General features: G+C 50.7%; 1 protein-coding gene across 4 annotated transcripts in view; it reads right to left on the reverse strand.

Annotated features, from left to right (window-relative positions):
* Window positions 1–616: 616 nt before the first annotated feature.
* Window positions 617–20836, reverse strand: part of CSNK1G1 (casein kinase 1 gamma 1) — a 241454-nt gene continuing 221234 nt past the window's right edge. The window contains exons 11-14 of one of the 4 annotated variants that reach the window (XM_038746455.1): window positions 17783–17893; window positions 12397–12503; window positions 6579–6602; window positions 617–2850 (exon numbers count right to left, since the gene is read on the reverse strand). In XM_038746455.1, coding sequence (XP_038602383.1) covers window positions 2796–2850; window positions 6579–6602; window positions 12397–12503; window positions 17783–17893 — 297 coding nt within the window. In that variant the 3' untranslated portion in view covers window positions 617–2795. The remainder of the gene's footprint in view (window positions 2851–6578; window positions 6603–12396; window positions 12504–17782; window positions 17894–20836) is intronic. The other 3 variants (XM_038746457.1, XM_038746456.1, XM_038746458.1) reach the window with 3 other exon arrangements.

Below are 20836 nucleotides of genomic sequence, written 5' to 3' on the forward strand. Positions count from 1 at the left end.
TCATCGGGACCCTACCACTTCCAAAAACACGGAAGAACGCCAGCCTGCTGCCGACCCAACTGCCCGCGGGCGGGCCCCCGGTTGCGGGGCGCGGACGCCCTTGGCTTCGTCTGGTGACAGGCACTTAGTTGGGCGGGGGGCGGCGGGGGGGTGTGTGTCGTGGCTGGGACCCGCGAGTCTACCTTTCCCTGGGGCCTCTTGACTTGACCGTCCCCGTGGGGCTGAGGACCCACTGGGGAGGGATGGGCGCCGGGAATCCAATCGTACCCACTAAAACAACGAGTGACGGCTACAAGCAACCAAAGGCTCACTGATGGGGCTCGTCTGCCAGGTACTGGGGAAGAAAGCTAAATCCCAAACATTCAAGAGACTCCCTTTTTTGGGGGGGGGGGGGGGGGGGGGGGGGCGACGATAGAAAGGATTGCCAGGGCCTTCCACCGTTGTTCCCCATTCTATGGGAAGATTTCTTGCAAAATCAAAATGGAAAGAAAAATCACAATTACCCCCGTCCCGCCCCGCCTCACGCTGAGCAGATGAGCAGCCAGCACAGCTAAACTCCCCCCTGCACCCTCCCTCGTGCCCCCCCTTCGCCCACAACCCGCCCCCCGACCCCGGGAAGACTGTGCCTGCTGGGCTTCTAGCAGGTGCTACTTCCGCTCCATTCACGTAAGGCACCAAGGGACTTGGTAGCAGAAAATGGTGAGCTCCCGAGAATCATCGCCAAGCCCGGGAGCTCCAGAATTTCCAGATTCCAAAATCCAAAGGCCAATGGGGCAATGGTTTCTCCAGAAAAGGACAACTCTCTCTCTCTCTCTGAATGGCCATATGGGGAGCAGATATATCTCCCCAACCAGCTTGCCTAAAATCCAAGACCTTTCCCTCTGCCTCTCGCCCTCCCGGGCCAGCGTCACCACTTCTCCGCCACTGTTCAGACAATCCATTGAACTACTTAGATGAGCATCTACAACGGGAATATTACGCCTGGATCATGCCTCTTCCAAGCGAGAAAAAGGAGAACCGAACCCTTCCCTCCGATCGGCGGCTGCAACGTGGCCCTTGAGCTATGATTTCCTCGCCACCCTTGGGAGCCGGGTCTCTGACCTTATCTGGGCTCTCCGTCCCCGCTCACATCAGCTCTTTTTCTTTTATGGCTTGACCAGGTGAAGCCACTGTCCCCACAGCCCGTGGCGCTTTCCAGGACACAGGAAACTTGGCCCGGCCCCATTCCCGGGTGCTGCGGACCTCGACCCCCGGCCTGCCACGGCCAGTCCGCTGCCTCGGCTCCTTACGCGGGGCAGGACGCGGGCGGCAGTTCGGAGGGGATCCGGTGGGCTCCCATCAGTTCTCGGTCCAACGGCTGGCACGGGACCTGGATTTCATCCCGGGATCCAAGGCAACGCTACTTCCTCTCCCTGCTTTCCGTCCCTTCCCTTCTCTCAAACGGATGGCGAGGAGGGGGTGCTTCTTTTGGGAATCGTTTCCCCGCGAGGAACGTGCAAGGCCGACCAGATGACGTGGGGAGCGACGATATTTTGACGGTTCTGTCGTCGTCTTCTCCAAGATGATCCGTGTCTCCGGAGCTCCTCTCCTGCTCCTCCTAACCTTGTCGTGGGCACTCGGAGCGGGCTAGACCTTCTAACTACCAGCTGGTCACATCAGGAGCCTTCCTCGACGGCTAAGAAGGCCTGGAAATTCAAGTAAGGGTTCCTACAGACCTCGCCTCCCAGGGCCGGGTAGAGCAGAGGGGTTTGGGGGCCTGGTTTCCTCCTTTCCTGATGCCTCGAACAAACCCTGGAGCTGGACATCCCTGCACCCCAAGCTCTCTCCCAAGGGGCTGACCTGGCCCCGTCTGCCTCCACAGGGAAAAAAGTCAAACCCCAAAACAACCAGACACAATACGCATCTGCCGTGTTTTGTTTTGTTTTTTAAAAAAAGTGCAACAAGGTCAGTTTTTTCGTTTTGTTTTGTTTTTCCTTTCCCCAAACAATCTGCGCTGCCCTACTAACTAACTGTTCGGAGACCAGAGCTTGCCAAGAAAGCCAAGAACACCAAAGAGGCGGGAACAGTAGATTGCAAATTTCTCACAGCTTGTGTGCTACAGTGTAACTTCACAAGGAGGGAGGGGGGTGTGGGGAAGAGCCTGGACCCGCCGGGGGGGGGGGCAGACCTTGGAGCCACGGCAGCGGAGTCGGACACGGGACGAGAACTCTGCGGTGAGAGGTGGGAGAGGGAGGCGGGGAGGGAGTCCTTCTCCAGCTCCGGGCTCTCCTCTCGCCCGCTTTTTCAGCTGTATAACTTGCCTGGAAAAGGGCCTCGCCCTCGACAGTCAGCCAATGAAGCCTTGACTTCTTAGTCTTTTCACTGGAGGGGGAGGAGGCGGGGGCCGGGGCGGCGGGGGGGCAGGACTAAATGGAGGAGGAGAGGACAGAGGATGCAAGTTCGTAAGTTTTTGTGAATGACACCTTCACTGTAAACAATGGGAAGGAGAGTCAGCCAGGCAGCCAGCCCCAAGTGCAAGAAGCCGCCGAGCCCCGTGGATGCGGGAGCCCCTCGGACTCTGGATCCCGAGAGGGGCCGCGGGATTGGAATTAAGCGTCGAAGCCATTCAGCGCTGGCCGACTCCGTGCCGGCTTCCTTCCGGGCATCTGTTCTCTTCTCTTTTTGGTTTCTGATCTCCACTCTCTCCTCCTCCTCCTCCCTCCTCCCAAAGAGACGTCCCTTCCAATGAGAAATGGCAGGAGCTGCGGGTGCAGTCAGAATCGCGGAGTCCCCGGGGGACCCCCGAGAGGCACTGGTCACTTGTGGCGCTGGGTGGTCTTCTTCCTTTTTCTCTTAAAGAAACAGCAGCACCTGGGGCACAAAGGACAAGACGAGTCAGTACGGCGGGCTGGGCATGCCGGCAGGCCCCAAACTCCCTCCACGGCTGTAGGCGGTGGGTCCCGCCCCGTCTCTGGCGGGAGCCCGAGCCCACCGTATACAGGGCGCATGCTGGAGGGAGCGGGCCGCGGGGGCGGAAGCTCAAGGGACTTCGTCATTCCAGTCTGCAGACCGTCGCCCCCGCTGAGCGGCGGGAGCCGAGGTGGGGAGGCTCGTTTCTGGAAAGCCAAGGGCAAGACTCGAGCCTCAGTCCGGCATTCCAGACGGCTGCCTTCTACCGGGGCTCAACTCGGCGCCGGCAACCCCACGGGCAGCGGCGGGGAGAGCGGCCCGCCCGTCCGTCCCCCCTGCCCCTCGACCCGGGACACCCAGACCCGCCGTGAGGCCCCATTCGACCGGGAGAGACGGCGATGGTCTGGCGGCCACCCTGGGAAAGGGAGTAGTTCCTGTGGAAAACTGCTGGAAATGGAGGATTAAGAGAAGGAGGTCCACTCTAGCAGCCCTTCCGAGAGGGCGGGAGATGGCCCAAATCTTCAAGCCGCCTGGTGGCTGGGAACAAAGGAGAGACTAGGGGCCACCTACCAGCCCCAAACTAAAAAAACAAAAACAAAAACCCAACAACCCGCCCCCACCCCAGCAAAAAAACCCACAAAAAAACTAGAAACCGACTGGCCACGATCAGACATTGCCCTTTCAACTCCCAAAGAGGGATGGTGCCACAGTCCTAGCAGGAGGCAGGCCTCTGGTAGCTCGGGAAGAACCCAAATTCACCGTTCCCGCCGACAACCCCGATTTTATGGCAGTGTTTAAGAACTGGTCACGTTCGGGGCTAAGGCTGAGATACCGGGCCGAGTTTGGGGTCAGTTTCCTTTACTGAACCCTGCAGTACTGACTGGTGGGTAACCAAAGCTCCTGCTCGAAATATTAGTGACTTAAAGCCCCATCTCGCTGTCCTGAGCCCCACTCCCCCCTTGCTTTCCAGGACCTAGGAGCAAGTAAGACCGTTCCTGCCCGGCGAACGTGAGGCCGAGGACAGGATGGTGCAGACAGAGGAGAAGCTGGTGCCAGAAACTACCTCTTCCAGGGAGAGAACACATGGGGAATGGAAATGGGAATGGAGAGTTCAAGTCTGCCCACGGTTGACTGGAAAGCCTGTCGGAGAGGTTACTCCCAAGCATCTCCAAGCCTCCTGAGACAATTTGGCGGGGCTCCCCACAGGTTTGTCACTTCGGGTTGGTCACGGGAAGCTAGCTACCCCTAACCTTACCAACCCTAACACTCCTCTGGCCAAAATAAGGGCAGCAGCAAAGAACCTGTTTTCATTCCCGTACTCCCATACGAGAGGTGTTTCTTGAAATAGATCCAATTCCTCTTGAGTCGGGAAAAATCAGAGAAAACTTAGTAGGGACAATAGAGGTGGACCCTAGAGATCCGAATGCCCCAACGAGGGAAATTTAACCAAAGATAAGAGGGTTTTAAGGTACTTCCAGAAAGGATTTCCAAGTGGTGCTCGGGGTTCTTTAATTGGAATAATTTTCTGCTGACGGGGGAGAGAAGAAGAGGGCCTTGATGCTACCCACTGCTTAGGGCTCTACGATCAATGGGCCTCCGGGAGGCCAAGGCCAATTTCAAGTAATTGCTTCCCATTCTTCTCTTCCAGTGGGCGGTTGGGGACGATTTTGTTGGTAGACCGAATGAACTGAGATTAAATTCACATAAGACTGGCTCAATTTCCCGGGGACTGGTCTCTGGAAGGAAAAGCCGAGCTGCTTAGAGCTGAGTTTTTCAGACGGGTGGCCAAGTCCGAGTCTCAGGGCGTCTTGGGATTTCTCGTGAGCGGGCAGGGCCAGAGGCCTGGCTTTTCCAATCCCGGCCGAAGGACGCCCACATCATAACCGGTGTGTGACAGACAGCGCGGGATTCACCTACTCAGAGGAGACGGGAAGTTTGGATTGGATTGGAATGGGAACCTGTAGTTCTACAGAGCTGAGACTCTGGTCACCCAATGACAGTCTCTAATTACTCAAAACAGCCCGGGGAATGGGAGTTGGGATCTCCTCTTCCCAAAAGGGACTTCCATGGTCCATTTCAATCCTTGGCCTCCAAGCGGGCCAGTAGCTGCGAGTCCAGTTAGGGCAGGGGAGAAAGGCTGAGCCCCAATCGATGCACCTGGTAGAGATACCCGACTCCCAGGGCAGGAAGGCTTGACAGACTGCCCGTGCTGGGCTGGCCTTCCACCCCTGGGCACTAAATGCTTGGGGCACCTGATCTCCTTGCTCCTTTGACCTCTCCAGCTGCGCCCTGGGCTGCTCCCTGCGGGACAGCCTTCCCTCTTGGATGCCAGGGAGGCGCGTGACTTTACACAGAGAGGAACATGGTGAGGTGAGACTACACACGGGCAGCCGCTTGGGAGAGAAAACCGAGGGGACAGCTTCCCGCCCTGATCCTCTGCGCTCCCCTATCTTTCAGAGGCCTGTCCCGGAAAAGCCCACTCTCTCCTCTTCTCCGGCCCCGTTTCCCCTGGGAACTGCTCCACGCTCTCTGGCCGACGCAGAGCTGAAGTTGGTTCAGTCAGCCAGGGTTCAGCAAAGGATTCCCAGACCGTTCATTGAACGCAAGCAGAAACGAGGCAGTAAAAGGCTGTGGTCGTCGTACAGAATATGACCCTGGGCATGCAGACGATGTGGAAGAGGACAATCCCAGACTAAGACAGACAGACGAGCTCAGGAGAGGCCAGAGGGGCTGCAGGCAGTGCCCCGGGAGAGAGCCGGCGGCAGGGGGGGCGGGGAGGCGGAGGGGGTGGCCACGCTACCTCTCGGCAGGAACATTTCCTCACCACGCACGGATTCTTTAGCGTGTTAAAGTCGCTATCCAGAGATTCCCCTCCGGTATAAAGCTGGGCGCCCCAGAACCCCTGTTGGGCAATTGTCACTGGCACCGGAGGGCCAGGGCGCAACAGAGGGCGAGCCACTCACCCTTCCCAAGGCGGCCCTCGCAGCCACCCGCTCTGGTGGCCTCACAGAGGAGAATGACAGGACTGATTCTCCCTCCCCCTTCCGGCACCTCTTGCCGAGAAGAGAGGCTCAATGGGCGGTTCGGGTTCACTCAATGGGCCCCAGAGCCCCAAGCACGCCAACGGCCGAGGGAGCCCGTCCCAGTCTGCCAGCTCCGACCGGGGATGCAGTTCGATTCTGGATTTTAAAAGAAGCCGAACCCCAGGTCTGAAACCGAACACAGCGCTAGGCTCCTGGGGTTGGGAGGGAAGGAAGGGGTTTCCATCCTTTCTGTTGGAATTCCTTTGTTGTGAGGAATAATTCCCAAGGGAGACTTGGCAGTCATGGCCCCGGCAGCTTGGTCCACCTTTTGACATTATGTGGCCAGTTGAATTTGGGGGAAGGGGAGGCGGGGCGGGGACAGAGAGAAGGGACATTTTGAGCCAAACAGAATTCACTCAGGACTCGGTTTGAGGGATTTTTTGGGGGGGCATCAAATGGATCGAAGGGATAGTTCAATTCCTGACCAGAGGCCTGCCTTGTCCACCCTCAGCCCCGCCTCGGGGATCTGACAACCGCCAATTTGCTAGGAATGGCACTGGGCTTATAAGCAGTGCAGGTTTCCTAGGATATTTTGGTTCGTTTTTGCCAATCCCAGTCTACTCTGGTCCGCTCCCCCTTGCACGTGGACTGGAGAGAGGGACTCACCACAAGTTGAGCATTTTCAGGCAGCTACAGAGAGGGTGTAAAGAGAAAAAACACAGAAAGGAAGAGAAAGAGAAAGAGAGAGAGAGAGAGAGCAAGATTAGTTCACAGAGGTGTGATGGAAGCGAGTCACTGCGAGCCATGCAAACATGCAGGGCACATCTGTCTTCGGCCCACCCGCTCTGGAGCGGAGGGGGAAGACTCAGCCTCGTGAGCCCTAGCCGTTAAGGAGGGATGACTTCCGCCGCCCGCTCTATGTACCAGGATGGCCCACTGCCCGGGACAGGGCGCGGCCAAGGGCTCGGATACCGGAGCGGGAACTGAGAAGCCCAGAGTAGGCCAATGGGGATGTCAGTGGCTCGGAGCAAGGAAAATGCCCGGGAAGTTAAGGATGGAGTTTCCTTTATCCTTAAAGTGCAAAACCAACTTAATCTGAAACCTGTTGTGAGAAGCGGGGGCTCTGCAAATAGAGAGAGAGGGAGGGAGGGAGCCGAGAAGGAGAAAGGGAGGGAGGGCGGCACGTGTCCTGGCATCGGGTGAGGGGGCCAAGAGTGGGGATTTGTGTCAACAGATGGCTGGGGTGTGGCAGTTGAGCCTGGCCCCTCCAGTCACAAGGGCCAAAGGGGCTCTTTCCCAAACCAAATCGTTGCGATCTGGATCTGTAACAAAACAAACCTGGGAAAGACTAGGGAGACCCGGGCTCTAATTCCAGCTCTACCCCTGGCCGGCTGTGCGGACCTGGGGCAAGTCACTTATCCTCTCTGGGCCTCTCCGTGAGTCCCATGTGGGACGGGCACCGTGTCTGATCTGATTGCCTTGTACCTACTCCAGCGCTTCACACAGAGCTTGGCACACAGTCAGCACTTGCCTACTTCAGATGTGCCCGAGGTTTCGACCCGATCGTGCCCATGGAAAGCCGTTAGTTGGCTTCCCTTTAAGACCCTCATCTGGTCCTCAGGGCCCACCACCTCTTCCTTCCTTCTACCTCGTTTTGAATCGGTCTTCCTCCTGCGGTTGGTTGCCTTGCCCTAGCTGGGGGAGGGAACAAGGGGAAGAAGACAGAAAGCCTCCCCTTCATTTGGCCAGGGGACGTCAGCAGCCAAGGACAAGTATCTCAAGGCAGCTGGTTCTTCTCCTTGCCACGGAAACATAAGTGGGGTCCTGAAGAAGTCAGCGGGTCAGGTAGCCGCTCTTCTATCCACTTAGGGTGTCAAAAAGGTTTCAGATGCGCTCACTTCTATCTATCTTTCACTGGACAACTGCTGGATTCCCTGGAACCCGTTTACATTTATGTGATTTAGAAGGATAATTACAACGATCTTCATTAGGGAAGGAGACAACCCCCTTCCTGGCTTATTTCCTTTAAATAAGGAAACACCAGGAGCAGCTAAATTAATGGTAAAGTCTCTGTATGTCCCAGAACTCTTTTATTTTCCAGGTGGTGTCATCCCTCAGAGAGGCAAATCCCCACTACAAGAACACTCAGTACAGTATCTGCTTATGAATAGAGAAAAAGAGACAAGTGATTCCTCACTAAATAAGAGGACAAGACATAGTGATTTCTCTCTTCCTGGGTTCAACAAACCAGGTGAAGCAGCACAGTGGGGAAGCAGCATGGTTTAGGGGCTACAGAATGGGCTCGGGAGTCAGAAGATCATGGGTTCTTATCCTGACTCGGTCACTTGCCTGCTGTGTAACCTTGGGCAAATCACTTCACTTCTCTGTGCCCCAGTTACCTCATCTGGAAAATGGGGATTGAGACTGTGAGCCCCATGGGGGACAGGGACTGTGTCCAACCTGATTTGCTTGTATCCACCCCAGTGCTTAGTACAGTGCCTAACACACAGAAAGCACTTTGCCGAAAACAAAAAAAAAAAAGCGAGGACTAATACATTTGGGGGTGAGCTTATCCTCACTCTCGGACCACTAGCCTTGAATGCCAGGCTGTGACCTGGGTTCTGATCCAGTGGGGAAGCAGCGTGATTCAGTGCAAAGAGCACGGGCGTTTGGAGTCATGGGTTCAAACCCCGGCTCTGCCAATTGTCAGCCGTGTGACTCTGGGCAAGTCACTTCGCTTCTCTGGGCCTCAGTTCCCTCATCTGTAAAATGGGGATTAAGACTGTGAGCCCCCCGTGGGACAACCTGATCACCTTGTAACCTCTCCAGTGCTTAGAACAGTGCTTTGCACATAGCAAGCGCTTAATAAATGCCATTATTATTATTATTAGTAGTAGTAGTAGTATTAATCCCAGCTCCATCTTGTCCCTGCTGCGTGACCCGGGGCAAGTCACTTTAACTTTTCTGTGCCTCAGTTCCCTCATCTGCAAAATGGGATCCAATACCTGTTTTTTTGTTTTGTTTTGTTTTTATGGTATCTGTTAAGCGCTTATTATGTGCCCGGCACCAAAGTAAGCGCTGGGATAGGTACAAGCTACTGAGGATAGGCACGGTTTACGTCCCACATGAGGCTCCCGGTCTTAATCCCTATTTTACTGATATGGTAACTGAGGCACAGAGAAGCTAAGTGATTTGTCTTCTAGACTGTGAGCTCACTGTTGGGTAGGGACTGTCTCTATATGTTGCCAACTTGTACTTCCCAAGTGCTTAGTACAGTGCTCTGCACACAGTAAGCGCTCAATAAATACGATTGAATGAATGAATTTGTCTAAGGTCACACAGCAGGTATGCTGTGTTCTCCCTCCCACTTAGACTTTGAGCCCCATGTAAACTTGATTATATTTTATTTATCCCAGAGCTAGGTACAGTGCTTGGCACGCGGTTAGCATGTCATTATTATGCCTATTCTTCACTCAAATGAAGGCTGCCCGGACAAAGTGGAAAAAAAGCTGAATGGAAGCAAACTTCTACAATGCATTATGCAAAGTAGACTACATGGACCACCCTCTTAGTCAATCTATCCGAGTAAAACCAAGAAGGCTCCCAAACGGCTGCACCCATACAGCTCTGTGTGGAACAAGACAGATCAGTATCCCCGCAGAGAGCTGTGGAAATTAGCATGCCTAAGGGTTTGGGTGATAAAATCTGGCTGAATACAGTTGATTCTCTTGGCTTTCCGAAGCCCTCAGATAGCCAAGCTGGAAGAGTAACAATTGCGGTCTATGGAGACAACAGTCCCTTGGCTCTATGCAGTCATGTGGAAGTTTCTACAAATCTGAAAAATCACCCTGACACAACTGAAGTTGCGTCAAGCCCGCTCAGAGCCAACCACTTTAGATGGAGAGGCCCTAAATGTGGGTGCCCATCAGCACACATAGGAACATACATAATTAACATACATTCAATTATCCAAAATGGCATGAACTGCACATCAATGTTCCTATGAGGACTGTAAATTACCCCAGTCTATGAACACAGACACGTATTCAAAGGCAGCGGGTTAAACACACAGACACTTTTGAATGCAGCGGGTACTACGTGGGCCCAATAATGCTATTACTTACTTCAGGTGTGCATCTACACCCATAAAGCTTGAAGCGAAATACACCTCTAAAGGCAAATGACAGGAAACGTGTAAGCACCCACATCACATCGATCCTTCTGTGTTGGCTCAAGATGTGTTAATTACCTTTGAGGCTGCGTCTTTGCAGAAGAAATTTGGGTTGAATGTGGCAGAATATTATCAATTATATTATCAATCTTTGGCAGGTTCCTTGTCATCATATCTGCCCACGTAACATTTTCTTGCCAATATAAATGCACTCTTGCATGTGCCCCAGGTGTAGTCTAAAACTAGCAGCCACCTGCATGCTCAGGCTACAGACAGTACCTCAAGTTTTCTTCTGGGGTAGGGCCCCGGTGGCACCTGATCGGATCCTGAGTGGGCCCGTCACCAAGAGGGGCCCACCCTCAGGCTTGGGGGAGGGTCTCTCAGTGATGGCTTTCCGAGGAAAATGATCCCCAGCCCACTTCTGCCCCACCGAAGTGAGTGCCCAGGAAAAGTGAAGGAAGAGAAGACAGCAGTGTGGGCACTGGGGTTCCTAACTCTTTTATTCTGTTGGGGAAGAATGATCATTGGAATAATTTGCCACTCTCAGCCATTCCTGAAGCTACCCCTGGACCGGCTGGTTTCTGTGCTTGTAGTCCAGTCATTTTTCCTCCAAAGAAACCACCCACCACACAATAAACAGGATGCGTGCCACAGGGAAGCAACTAAATGGGCAAGTAATTGACATATTGGGGAGGAGCCTGAAGGCAGGTTCAGATATCCCCGGAGAGGCCACGGTGTTTAACAGATGCAAGAGGTTCAAAATGCCACTGTAGAGGATCTCATTTGGTGGATTCTTGTGGGGAGGCCTTCAAAGAAGGTGAAATCAACAGAGGCCAATCTGAGGGCGTGGGACAGATAGTCTGGGATTAGGGTATACGGACTGCAGAGCTTGAGGAAACAGGTCTCCAATGGAGCCAGTCGGAGAAGGGACAGGAGGAAAGGAACCGAGGGGTTGGAGGGGTAGGGCAGTGAACACCTCAGCTGTTGAGGGATTTATCTGGAGGAAAAGACCTCTTGCGCTGGGATTTGGGAAGAAGGAAGTTATACGTATCTATAGTCTGCTCCCCCTGAAGGATCTGCTCATGAAAGTGACTGAAATCCTAAAATGACGCATGTTTTAAGCTGTACCTTGATGAGCTGTTTGGGGGCTGTCTGGTGGCTTGGCTGGCCATGGCAGATGGTGGCACCTGCTTCATGAAAACCGTCAATGGCACGTAAAGGACAACCCTTCCCTCGAGATGAGTCAACACGGTCCAAATCCTGCTCTGATTTGGGACAGAGATGGGGATGGAGGTGGAGATGTTAGGGGAGGGGGACGGACACTGGGCTCATACCGCCAACAGTCATCCCACTACCCTGTTCTCGAATGTTTGGCCCAAAATAGCTCGGTCATTTGTGGCAGCCGGCAAACCCCTTCCTTCTACTTCTGGCCAGCTCTGCGCTCCACCGGGTTAACAACCAGGCTATTTCTAAACATGACCCCAGGAGCCTCGCTTTGGCCAGGGGGTAGCCCTGAAGGTAAAAATAAGCTGTCATCCCTCCTCCCCGGCTTCACATCCTTGGCTATTTCCAGACCTCCCCTGACTGCTCCTCCCCTCCCCGGGCCCGGTAGAAGGAAGGCACGAAAGAAACCCCTGGAGGGGCAGGAGGGCAGTAGAAGCAGCAGGAGAGAATGACGCAGCCTCTGTTTTCCCCACTTACGCTAAAAGACAAGAAAAACTTCCTTTCCAAAGAGATGACGACTCTTCCCCGTCTCGGGAGCGTTTACTGCTTCGGTTTCATTTCAGCCTCACAAGAATTGATTGGAGGATGTGGGAAGTTTCATGGAGAAGGGAGGGAACCAGAGGGGACTGATCTAAGACCATTTTGACCCTGGCCCCCCGCTACCCCACAACTCGAAAGCAACTGCTCTTCATTGCCAGACCGTTGAGCGCCTTGGCTCACAAGTCAGTGGTCTTCACAGATCCCACGGGAGGCAGGGCTTTCTGGGGTCCTGAGGGGTCAGGGATTTTACACCGCAGTTTGCTACAATGTCATACCTTTTGGTGCAGGGGTGGGGGGCGGGGGGACCCGTTATCTCATCTGTCACGTATGTTGTGGATTAAAATGACATTCAACAGGCATCCCAGCCAAAGAGGGGCAGCAGCAGTAGCATTACAGTACATGCAAAAAAAGAGAATGGGCGGAGGGAAAGGCTATGGATACGAGCATTGAGGAGTCAATCGAGGTCGAAAAACAACACAGAGCTGAAGGAATCGGAGAGAAGGTTTCTTAAAACATGGGTCGAAGAGCGGTTTGGAAAGGTGAACGTACTTAGCTTCCTCAACTACCTCCACCTCGGCCTGCGCTGTGATTGGTGCATTGGAGTGTGCCCCTGTGGGGTCATCGACATTCAGCTCTCCGTTGGTTGAACTTACCACCTGAAACAGAGAAAGAGAAAGAGAGAGAGAAAGAGAGAGTGTGTGAAAATGTCCAGGAGAGCAGGTCCTCCTGCCGGTGCTAGACAGCTGGCCGGGTGGCTAGAAGGAGGCTCAGCCTCCAGGGGAGGCAGCCTCTGGAACACTTTACCACTGATACACGCCATCTCGTAGGGAACGTGATTTTAGAACCTTTAGACACCATCTGACAGGAGACGAAACCAGAGCAATATTTTGAGAGTGAGAGGGTAGCGCCCGCCTTTCCTCTTTGACTCTGTCCAAAACCTGCAGAGAAAAGAACTGATCGCCCCACCGCAGCTGTTATCTGAACATCAGGTCGGTTGGCTTGTTCCCTCTGTCGTGAAATTTGCCCCTTCTCCTACTTGGTGGTATAAAGTGGTTCCACTGTTACCACAGTTCTCAAATTGTGTGTCCTGAGCAACTTTCAAATATTTGGGGAGAAACAGTACAAAACAGCCTCTCACCTATTTGGCCTCGTTCTTCTCGCCTCTGCACCTGGATCTGTAACCTTTAGGCATTTGATATCCACCCCAGCGTGGCTCGGAGGAAAGAGCCCGGGCTTGGGAGTCAGAGGTCGTGGGTTCTAATCCCGACTCCGCCACTTGTCTGCTGTGTGGCCGTGGGCAAGTCACTTCACTTCTCTGTGCATCAGTTCCCTCATTTGTAAAACGGGGATTAAGACTGTGAGCCCCATGTGGGGACAACCTGATTACCTTGTATCTACCCCAGCGCTTAGAACAGTGCTTGTTACATAGTAAGCGCTTAACAAATACCACCATTATTACCCCAAACTCAGCCCCACAGCACTTATTTATGTATCCACAACTTATTTATATTGGTGTCCATCTTACCCTCCAGACAGTAAGCTCCTTGTGGGCAGGGAATGTGTCCACGAACTCTGTTAAACTGTATTCTCCAAAGCACCTAGTACAGTGCTCTGCACCCAGTAAGTGCTCAGTAAATACCACTGATTGATTCTGGGCATTTGCTGGACTGTCACTGCATCTTTCTCCCACCCCTAACATATCATCAGCCTCAGATAACTTATTACATTTAAGCATTTGTTGCGAATGGCCTTTTTGACTGTATTTTTATATTTTGAAGATATGGACTGCTCGTTCAGTACTAAGTAAAATGTGGTCAAAACCTGATAACTAAGAGACGTGAGAGGGAAAATAAAGACCACAGGTGTGCCCCGTGGGTAAAGGAAGTTGGGACCCACCATCTTTCACAAAGCCACGTGCTGAAAGGCAGCGTAGTCTCGTGGGGAAACTGCAGACCTGGGATCTAATCCTGGCTCTGCCAATTGCTTGCTGTGTGAGCTTGGGCAAGCCACTGAACTTCTCTGTGCCTCAGTTTCCCCAACTGTAAAATGGAGATACCTGTTCTCCCTCCTACTTAGACTGGGACAGGGACTGTGTCCAACCCAATTAACTTGTACCCACCCCATCGCTTAGAACAGTGTTTGACACACAGTAAGCACTTAAATGCCATAACCCCCACCCCCCCCCACCCCTGGCAACAAAATACCGGCATTCATTACAGAAATTAAGTGCTTAAAGGATTGCAATCTCATTTACCAACCAGTCACAATGCATTACCCACATTTTCCATGGTTTCGTCATAAAGGGTCCTCTATGGGGCTGTCCTGGCCTACAAGATTTGGATTGGATCGGCCAAAAGCCTCTGTTGCTTTCCCTGTTTCGGGGGTTTGTGACTGATGTCTTGTGGTACAGTTGTTCCTGAGGCTTCTGGGACTGCAAGTCCCAACAGCCCATGGAGCAATCCTGCATGCACGGGAAAGCTTGACAGAAGTGAGACCTGGACCTGCTTCTGATGGTGCCCCGGCTTACTTCCATTAGAACCAGACTCAGACCCAACCGTGACTGAAGCCAGTTCCAATTCAGGTGTGGATTTACAGTTCTCTGATTTGGTCAGCTCGGTTTAGATGTTCTAAAGCAATGAGTCCTCAAGGCTCCGTTCTAGTTACTCCTTCTATTCTCCATCTTCATCCACTCCCTTGGAGTATTCATTCACTCCCTTGGCTTCAATTACCATCTCTAGGCAGATGATTCCCAAATCTTCACCTCCAGCCCTGATATTTCTCCTTCCCTACAGACTCGCGCTTCCTCCTGACTTCAGGACTTCTCTATCTAGATGCCCTGCCACACCTAACACTTAACATGTCCAAAACAGAACTCCTCATATTCCCACCCAAACCCTGTCCTTCCCCAGGCTTTCCCAGCACCACCACGCTCCCTGTCTCATAAGCCTGTAACTTTGGCATTCTCCTCGATTCATCTCTCTCCTTCAACTTACATATTCAATCCGTCACCAAATCCTGTCGGTTCTACTTTCACAACATTGCTAAAATCCACCTTTTCTTCTCCATCGACACTGCTACTACATTGATCCAAGCACTTATCCCATCCCACCTTGGCAACTCCGATAACTATTGCTATTGGAACCCCAGTGGCAGCTCAACATCAGCCTGCCTCCTCTCTCTCTCTCCCCACTTCAGTCCACAGTTCCCTCTGCTGCCCGGGTCATTTTTCTAAAGAACCGTTCAGTCCATGTATCCCCACTCCTGAAAAACCTTCTGGTTACCTCTCCACCTCTACATCAAACAGAAACTCCCCACCATTGACTTGAAGGCGCTCCATCGTCTTGCCTCCCTGCAATCTTATATTTCACCGATATCCTACTACAACCCAGTATGCTCACTTCGCTTCTTTAATTCCAACCTACTCACTGTACCTCAATCTCGTCTATCTCACCACCAACCCCCTTGCCCATGTCCTGGCTCTGGGCTGGAACTCTCTCCACCATCGTACCTGACAGATCATCACTCTCCCTTCCTCTAAAGTCTTCTTAAAATTACATCTCCTCTAAGAGGCCTTCCCTAACTGAGCTCTCATTTCCCCTACTCCTTCTCCCTTCTGCATCACCCTTGCACTTGGATTGGTGTCCTTTATTCACCCCACCTTCAGCCCCACAGCACTGACCTACATATCCGTAGTTTAGTTTAAGGTCTTTCTCCCCCTCAAGACTGTATGCTCCTTGTGGGCAGTAACATGTTGTAATGTACTCTCCCAAGCACTTAGTACAGAGCTCTGCACAGGGTAAGTGCTCAGTAAATATGATTGACTGGCTGAAGGAACGAGACCTCTATTTGTTGCCTGGTCTTGGCTAATCAGGAAGCTCGCCTTTCTGCCTTCCCAATAACTAAACCAAACTTAATTCAATTCAGTGGTACCCCTTCTCCCATACTGTACTTGGCCCTTGGCTTGTACCCTATTATTGCCCATCTTCTTCATAATACATCATTTTAGAACTTATCAACTCATGCTATAATTGATCATATCTGACTAGGGTCTCTTCTGCTTGTGGAGCTTGATTTCACATTCACCACATGGAATCATTTCTTTCTATGGGGCCCCCAATCATGAATGAATGCAAGTTCCGGGGTTCCGGGCCTTTAAACCTCTTGACTTCCAAAGAGGAGAAACTACTAAATACAGAGTGCAGCAATTACTAAATACAGAGTGGAACTCAGAGTAGTTTTGACTTCTATCCACCTTTACATTACCCAATAAGCCATTGCTACCGGATCCCCGATGGCAGCTCCACCTCAGCAAACCATTCCCTCAGGGGAAAGAGGAGCAAACAATTGATCAGATAAGCACTTCTCAGACAATGGAACAGGGCAGAGAAGAGCTGAGCAGTACCATGCCCCAAAGAATCCAGCCGGCAGAACAGATGACACTGGCACAAGAATAATGCGTGATTTTTGATGACTTCTTGTTCTGCCTTCTCGTGCCATTCGCCAACAGAAATTCAGGGTTGCATACTCTTCTAAGAGGTAGAAGACTGACTCCTATACTCTTCTAAGAGGTAGAAGACTAACTCCTATATGTTGGTACTCCACAAGTTGGCAGGAAGGAAATCTATACGCCCCATCAAAATGGCCATACTGGAGAGATTCAAAAGACTGTCCCGCCACTAGCTCTGGAAATTAAGTGGCAAAATAGGAACAAAACCCCGAAGTTCGGTCCTGGTTGGTCTGGAAACACTATCCCCCTTATTTGCTTCTCATTTCTTGATTCTAGCTGCCTTATAGAAACCTTCCAGTGAGGTTACCCACCTCTGAAGCTGCAACTTTCCCACGGGCTCTGCTGAGAACATCAATAAGTTTTTTCTTCTATATCCATAAGACGACAGTCTGGTTACAGATGCTACTAAAATTACTTAAGAACTCGGTAGCTCGGCATATTTCTGAGAGCCACAGTAGACATTCAGCAGCATAACTATTTCTAGAGAGAGCCTTGACTAGTCAGCAATGGGGAAAGCTCAGGGAGCTGGATGGAGTGTTCCTAACACTGAAGAAGGAAAAGAGAACTCCGATGACAACAGTAATAGCGGGTTTTTGAGGCGCCTCTTCCAATATCGCTGATGCTGATTTCCAGGAGGGAAGTGGGAAGAAACTCAACTTGCTCTAAGAATTTCAAAGTGCAGGTCTGATGGAAATGAACTCTTCTCAAGGAAACACCCGGAACCTCTGTATAGCCAAGCTTTGGCTGTACTCTAAGGCTCGACAACATGACTGTTTTCCAGAAGGAAGCTGAATTCAAGTCCTAGGTTAAAGCTGGCCAGTGCCATTATGATCATCATCATCATCATCAATTGTATTTATTGAGCGCTTACTGTATGCAGAGCACTGGACTAAGCGCTTGGGAAGTACAAGTTGGCAACATATAGAGACAGTCCCTACCCAACAGTGGGCTCACAGTCTAAAAGTTATGAAAAGTCTAAAAGTTATAAAAGTTATGATGAAAACAGCCCTGGCCTTCCGGGACATTCGAAAGCTTCCGTTTCCCAACACTGTTCCGGCAGGCTGACCTCAAGCCAACCCTTCCACAAAGTGAGTCTTTAGAGGGTACCAAATGATTGTGTTACTTGGGAAGAACCTATCACCTGCCCACGCAATGACAAAAAAATGCGTGGCACTTGAAACCTTGGGGATACTGCTGTTCAACACGCATACACTTCCCATAACAACCACTAACACTTGTCTCAACCCGGGTCCATACAACTCAAATTCCACGATGCGGAAAACCGGCCCCAAACGGGTACCGGTCAAACGCACAGGCGGCTAACCCACGAGCAAAAGTTTCCATTCCTACGGTAGCCGAGATTCAGACGCTTTGCAACAGGGAGCACGTTCCAAGAGCAAAGCTCTGAGGGTCAGGGGAAGGTAATACCTGTACTGATCCCCCATGCCGGTCTGCAGCCAAGTGAGACGTCAGGTAGGAGGTATTGGTCTGCCGGCTGGGCTGGATTTCCCACTCTCCTCGGCGATCGGATGACGTGGTCTGCTCAGGCATTAGGGAGGTATGAGAGCAAGAAATGGAAGGAAAGATGAAGCCATGGCAAAGCAATGACAAAATCAAGTTAATTAGTGGGATTCCCCTCGTTATTCATTTCGTATATTAAAAACCCTTGCGAAGCGCTGAAAGGAAGTTAGCTTGGCTTTATTCGTTTGAGCATTCCCAGCCACCGTACGCAACCGACCGCCTGCAAAAAAGCTGCAATTATCCTTCAGCTCAAGTAGATGTAGACTTTTCAATACAACTGAGAAAGCCTACTTCAAGAAGTTTGGCATTTTGCCTATAGGAAGAAAAATATACTTCTGCCCTGATATAGGTACTAGGCAACGTAGCTGGGCACCCACAAAGCCGTCGTCTTCGTCCAGTGAAACATCACTATATCCCACGTGAAGTTTCATTCCTGTACTAAAGGGTCTCAGGAATGCATCCTCTCTGCTGGGAAGGGAGTCAATCTCCAACTCGAACACAAGCCTCCATTCGAGGATTACAAAGGGATGAGACACAGGGCTCCGATGCCTTCAAAATTCCTTTACCCAATAATCTCTGGTATGGGTTTGGAACTTGGGGAAATACCGCCTTTATCTATGCACACACTACTTTCTTCTAACAAATGCCTGGGGGAGGCCCCTCGTACCCAAGATGTAGAATTTTCTGAACCAGTGCAGAAATTCCTGCACTTGGTAGAAATCCCAAAGATAGCTTTACCTTCCAAGGAAAAACTTAAGTCTTCAGTTTCAGTGTAAATAAACATCCAGACAGTCTGAGGTCAGTCGGACCCTTCTTTTTATGTCTAGTTATCTGTGAAGTCAAGGGAATGGAACTGACTTCCTTCCCATAATGGCGTGCAGAACAGTCGATGATGGCTGGGTGGAATTTTGAAATTAAATTGCTCTAAAAACTAAATCATCCAGATGAGCATGCAAAGGCATTTCAAACTAAGGTGGGTGGGGCCAGAGATTCCCATCTTCCACTTTGAAACAAAACGGCTGGCATAATCATGAGTTCTCATCACCCATTTACCTGTTTTTCAGAGCCTAGACTGTTCTGGTCTGGCTCATTCTTGTTCTTTGTTTTCTATTAATTTTACTTAGGTGCCTCTTCTCCTGTCCAGATGGCTGAGAAGGTGTTAACACCTTGCTACTCAGTCATAACGGGGCTAGAGTTCCACGAAGATGAAAAACGAGTAGTCAGAAAGGCAGCAATGAGGGATTATTAATCAAATTTTAATTGCTACTGATATAAACAGCAGCAGGGGTCAGGATGTGATCCTGCTGCTATGCTCTGGTGCCAATTTTATGTTCTAAATCCTAGAAACACATAGAGCCGTAAATGTGTTCTACAAAGGGAAGAAAGGATGTGTCGGGAGACATTGGGTTGAGGCTGTAAATTCTCCTTACCCAGACTGGAGCTCTGGAGATAAATGTTATCTGGATCTTAAACCCAGAGGCCACCACAGGATTAAAGCACTTTTTCCCTTAGAAAATGGGCTGGGAGCATTTGCTTCAGAAATGCTCTGTCTTTCCCTTAATGGAGTCTGAAGTCACACGGGCACGGGCAGAGGGCCTGTTAAAGCATCCTAGCCTGGCTGTCTCCGATTTTCCTCGGTAGAAGAGCTAACGGCAGAAATGACGGAGCCATAGTTAGCTTGCAAGGTGGTGTGGAAAGAAAGGAAGGAAGAGGGAGAGTAGCAGTCTGATTTTGTCTCACCCACGAATCACATTAGTGTGAATGAAATACTCGCCAAGTATTCCCTCCCTTCAGTTTCTTCAGTATACAGATCGGCAGAACAATTTTCTGAAATTATCATTTGGTCTAGTGAGTAATAGAATCTCAGTAATTATATCCCCTTGTGGTAATCGAGTGTCCATTTCTAAGGTACTCCTAGCATTTTATAGATGTGATTTCCTGTGTTCGCACAAACAGCCAGGACAGCAATGTAAATGGGGCACACTGGTCAAGACTGAAATAGAAATCCCTAAAACAAGGCATTCTTGCTAACTTTTGGATGAGATGCATACACATAATTAATCAATTACTCTGCTGCTAAATGACTTCCTATTCTCTCCTGGACCTTTCCTTTAATATTCTGAAGGGTACATACCAGTTATGAAATGTCTGATGTGCTTTCAAAAAAAAAAATATGTCCTAGGGGTTTATAGTCCTCTCAGGGTTTTTTGAGTTCTACCCATATATTTCTGTGAAGTTATTTTTCCCATGAGCTCTGGCTGTTGTGCCCTTGTTTTAGGAAACATAAAATAGGATTAAGAAGGTTTAGGAGAAAATACATTGGGAACATTCGTACATTCTAATCGCTCAGAACTGAATACACTGAACAGAGACTCAAAATGATTTCAAAATTGGCTTTCTATGGTGAAATTTCCAGAAATACAATCAGAATTTTGGTTGATTCCATTTCCTTTCTCGAGCTTTTTCTCGCTGAATCAATCCATCAGACATATTTACTGAGCACTTCCTGGGTGCAGAGCACTGGATGGGACACTGGGGAGAGCACAATACAACAGAGTTGGTAGACATGTTCCCTGCCCACAACATGCTGAATCTACCACCTACATAATATCTAAGGTATTATTCAGGTTAGCAGTACAGTACTCCAAAATATCTATTTTTCCCAAAGGACCCTCTGAAAAATACATCTAAATAGAGGGATTTATTTTTAAAGTATACGTAATATTAACATTCTAAGTGGACTGGAAAGCATGAAGCTCTCACTTGACCAGGCGAGCAGAGGAGACACTTATCCTAGAAGTTTATTTTATAATGTATGATACTCTGGATCAAATAAATAAGCAGTGATTGAAAAGTTTAGGAGAAAAAAAGCAAATCTTTTCAATGCCTTCTAAACCTTCCTCAGGCAGCAAAACCAAACCCTGGACTTGGGAGGCAACAGCTAACTGTACATGTAACAGA

Source organism: Tachyglossus aculeatus, chromosome 5, assembly GCF_015852505.1.
Source record: "Tachyglossus aculeatus isolate mTacAcu1 chromosome 5, mTacAcu1.pri, whole genome shotgun sequence".
Lineage (NCBI taxonomy): Eukaryota > Metazoa > Chordata > Mammalia > Monotremata > Tachyglossidae > Tachyglossus > Tachyglossus aculeatus.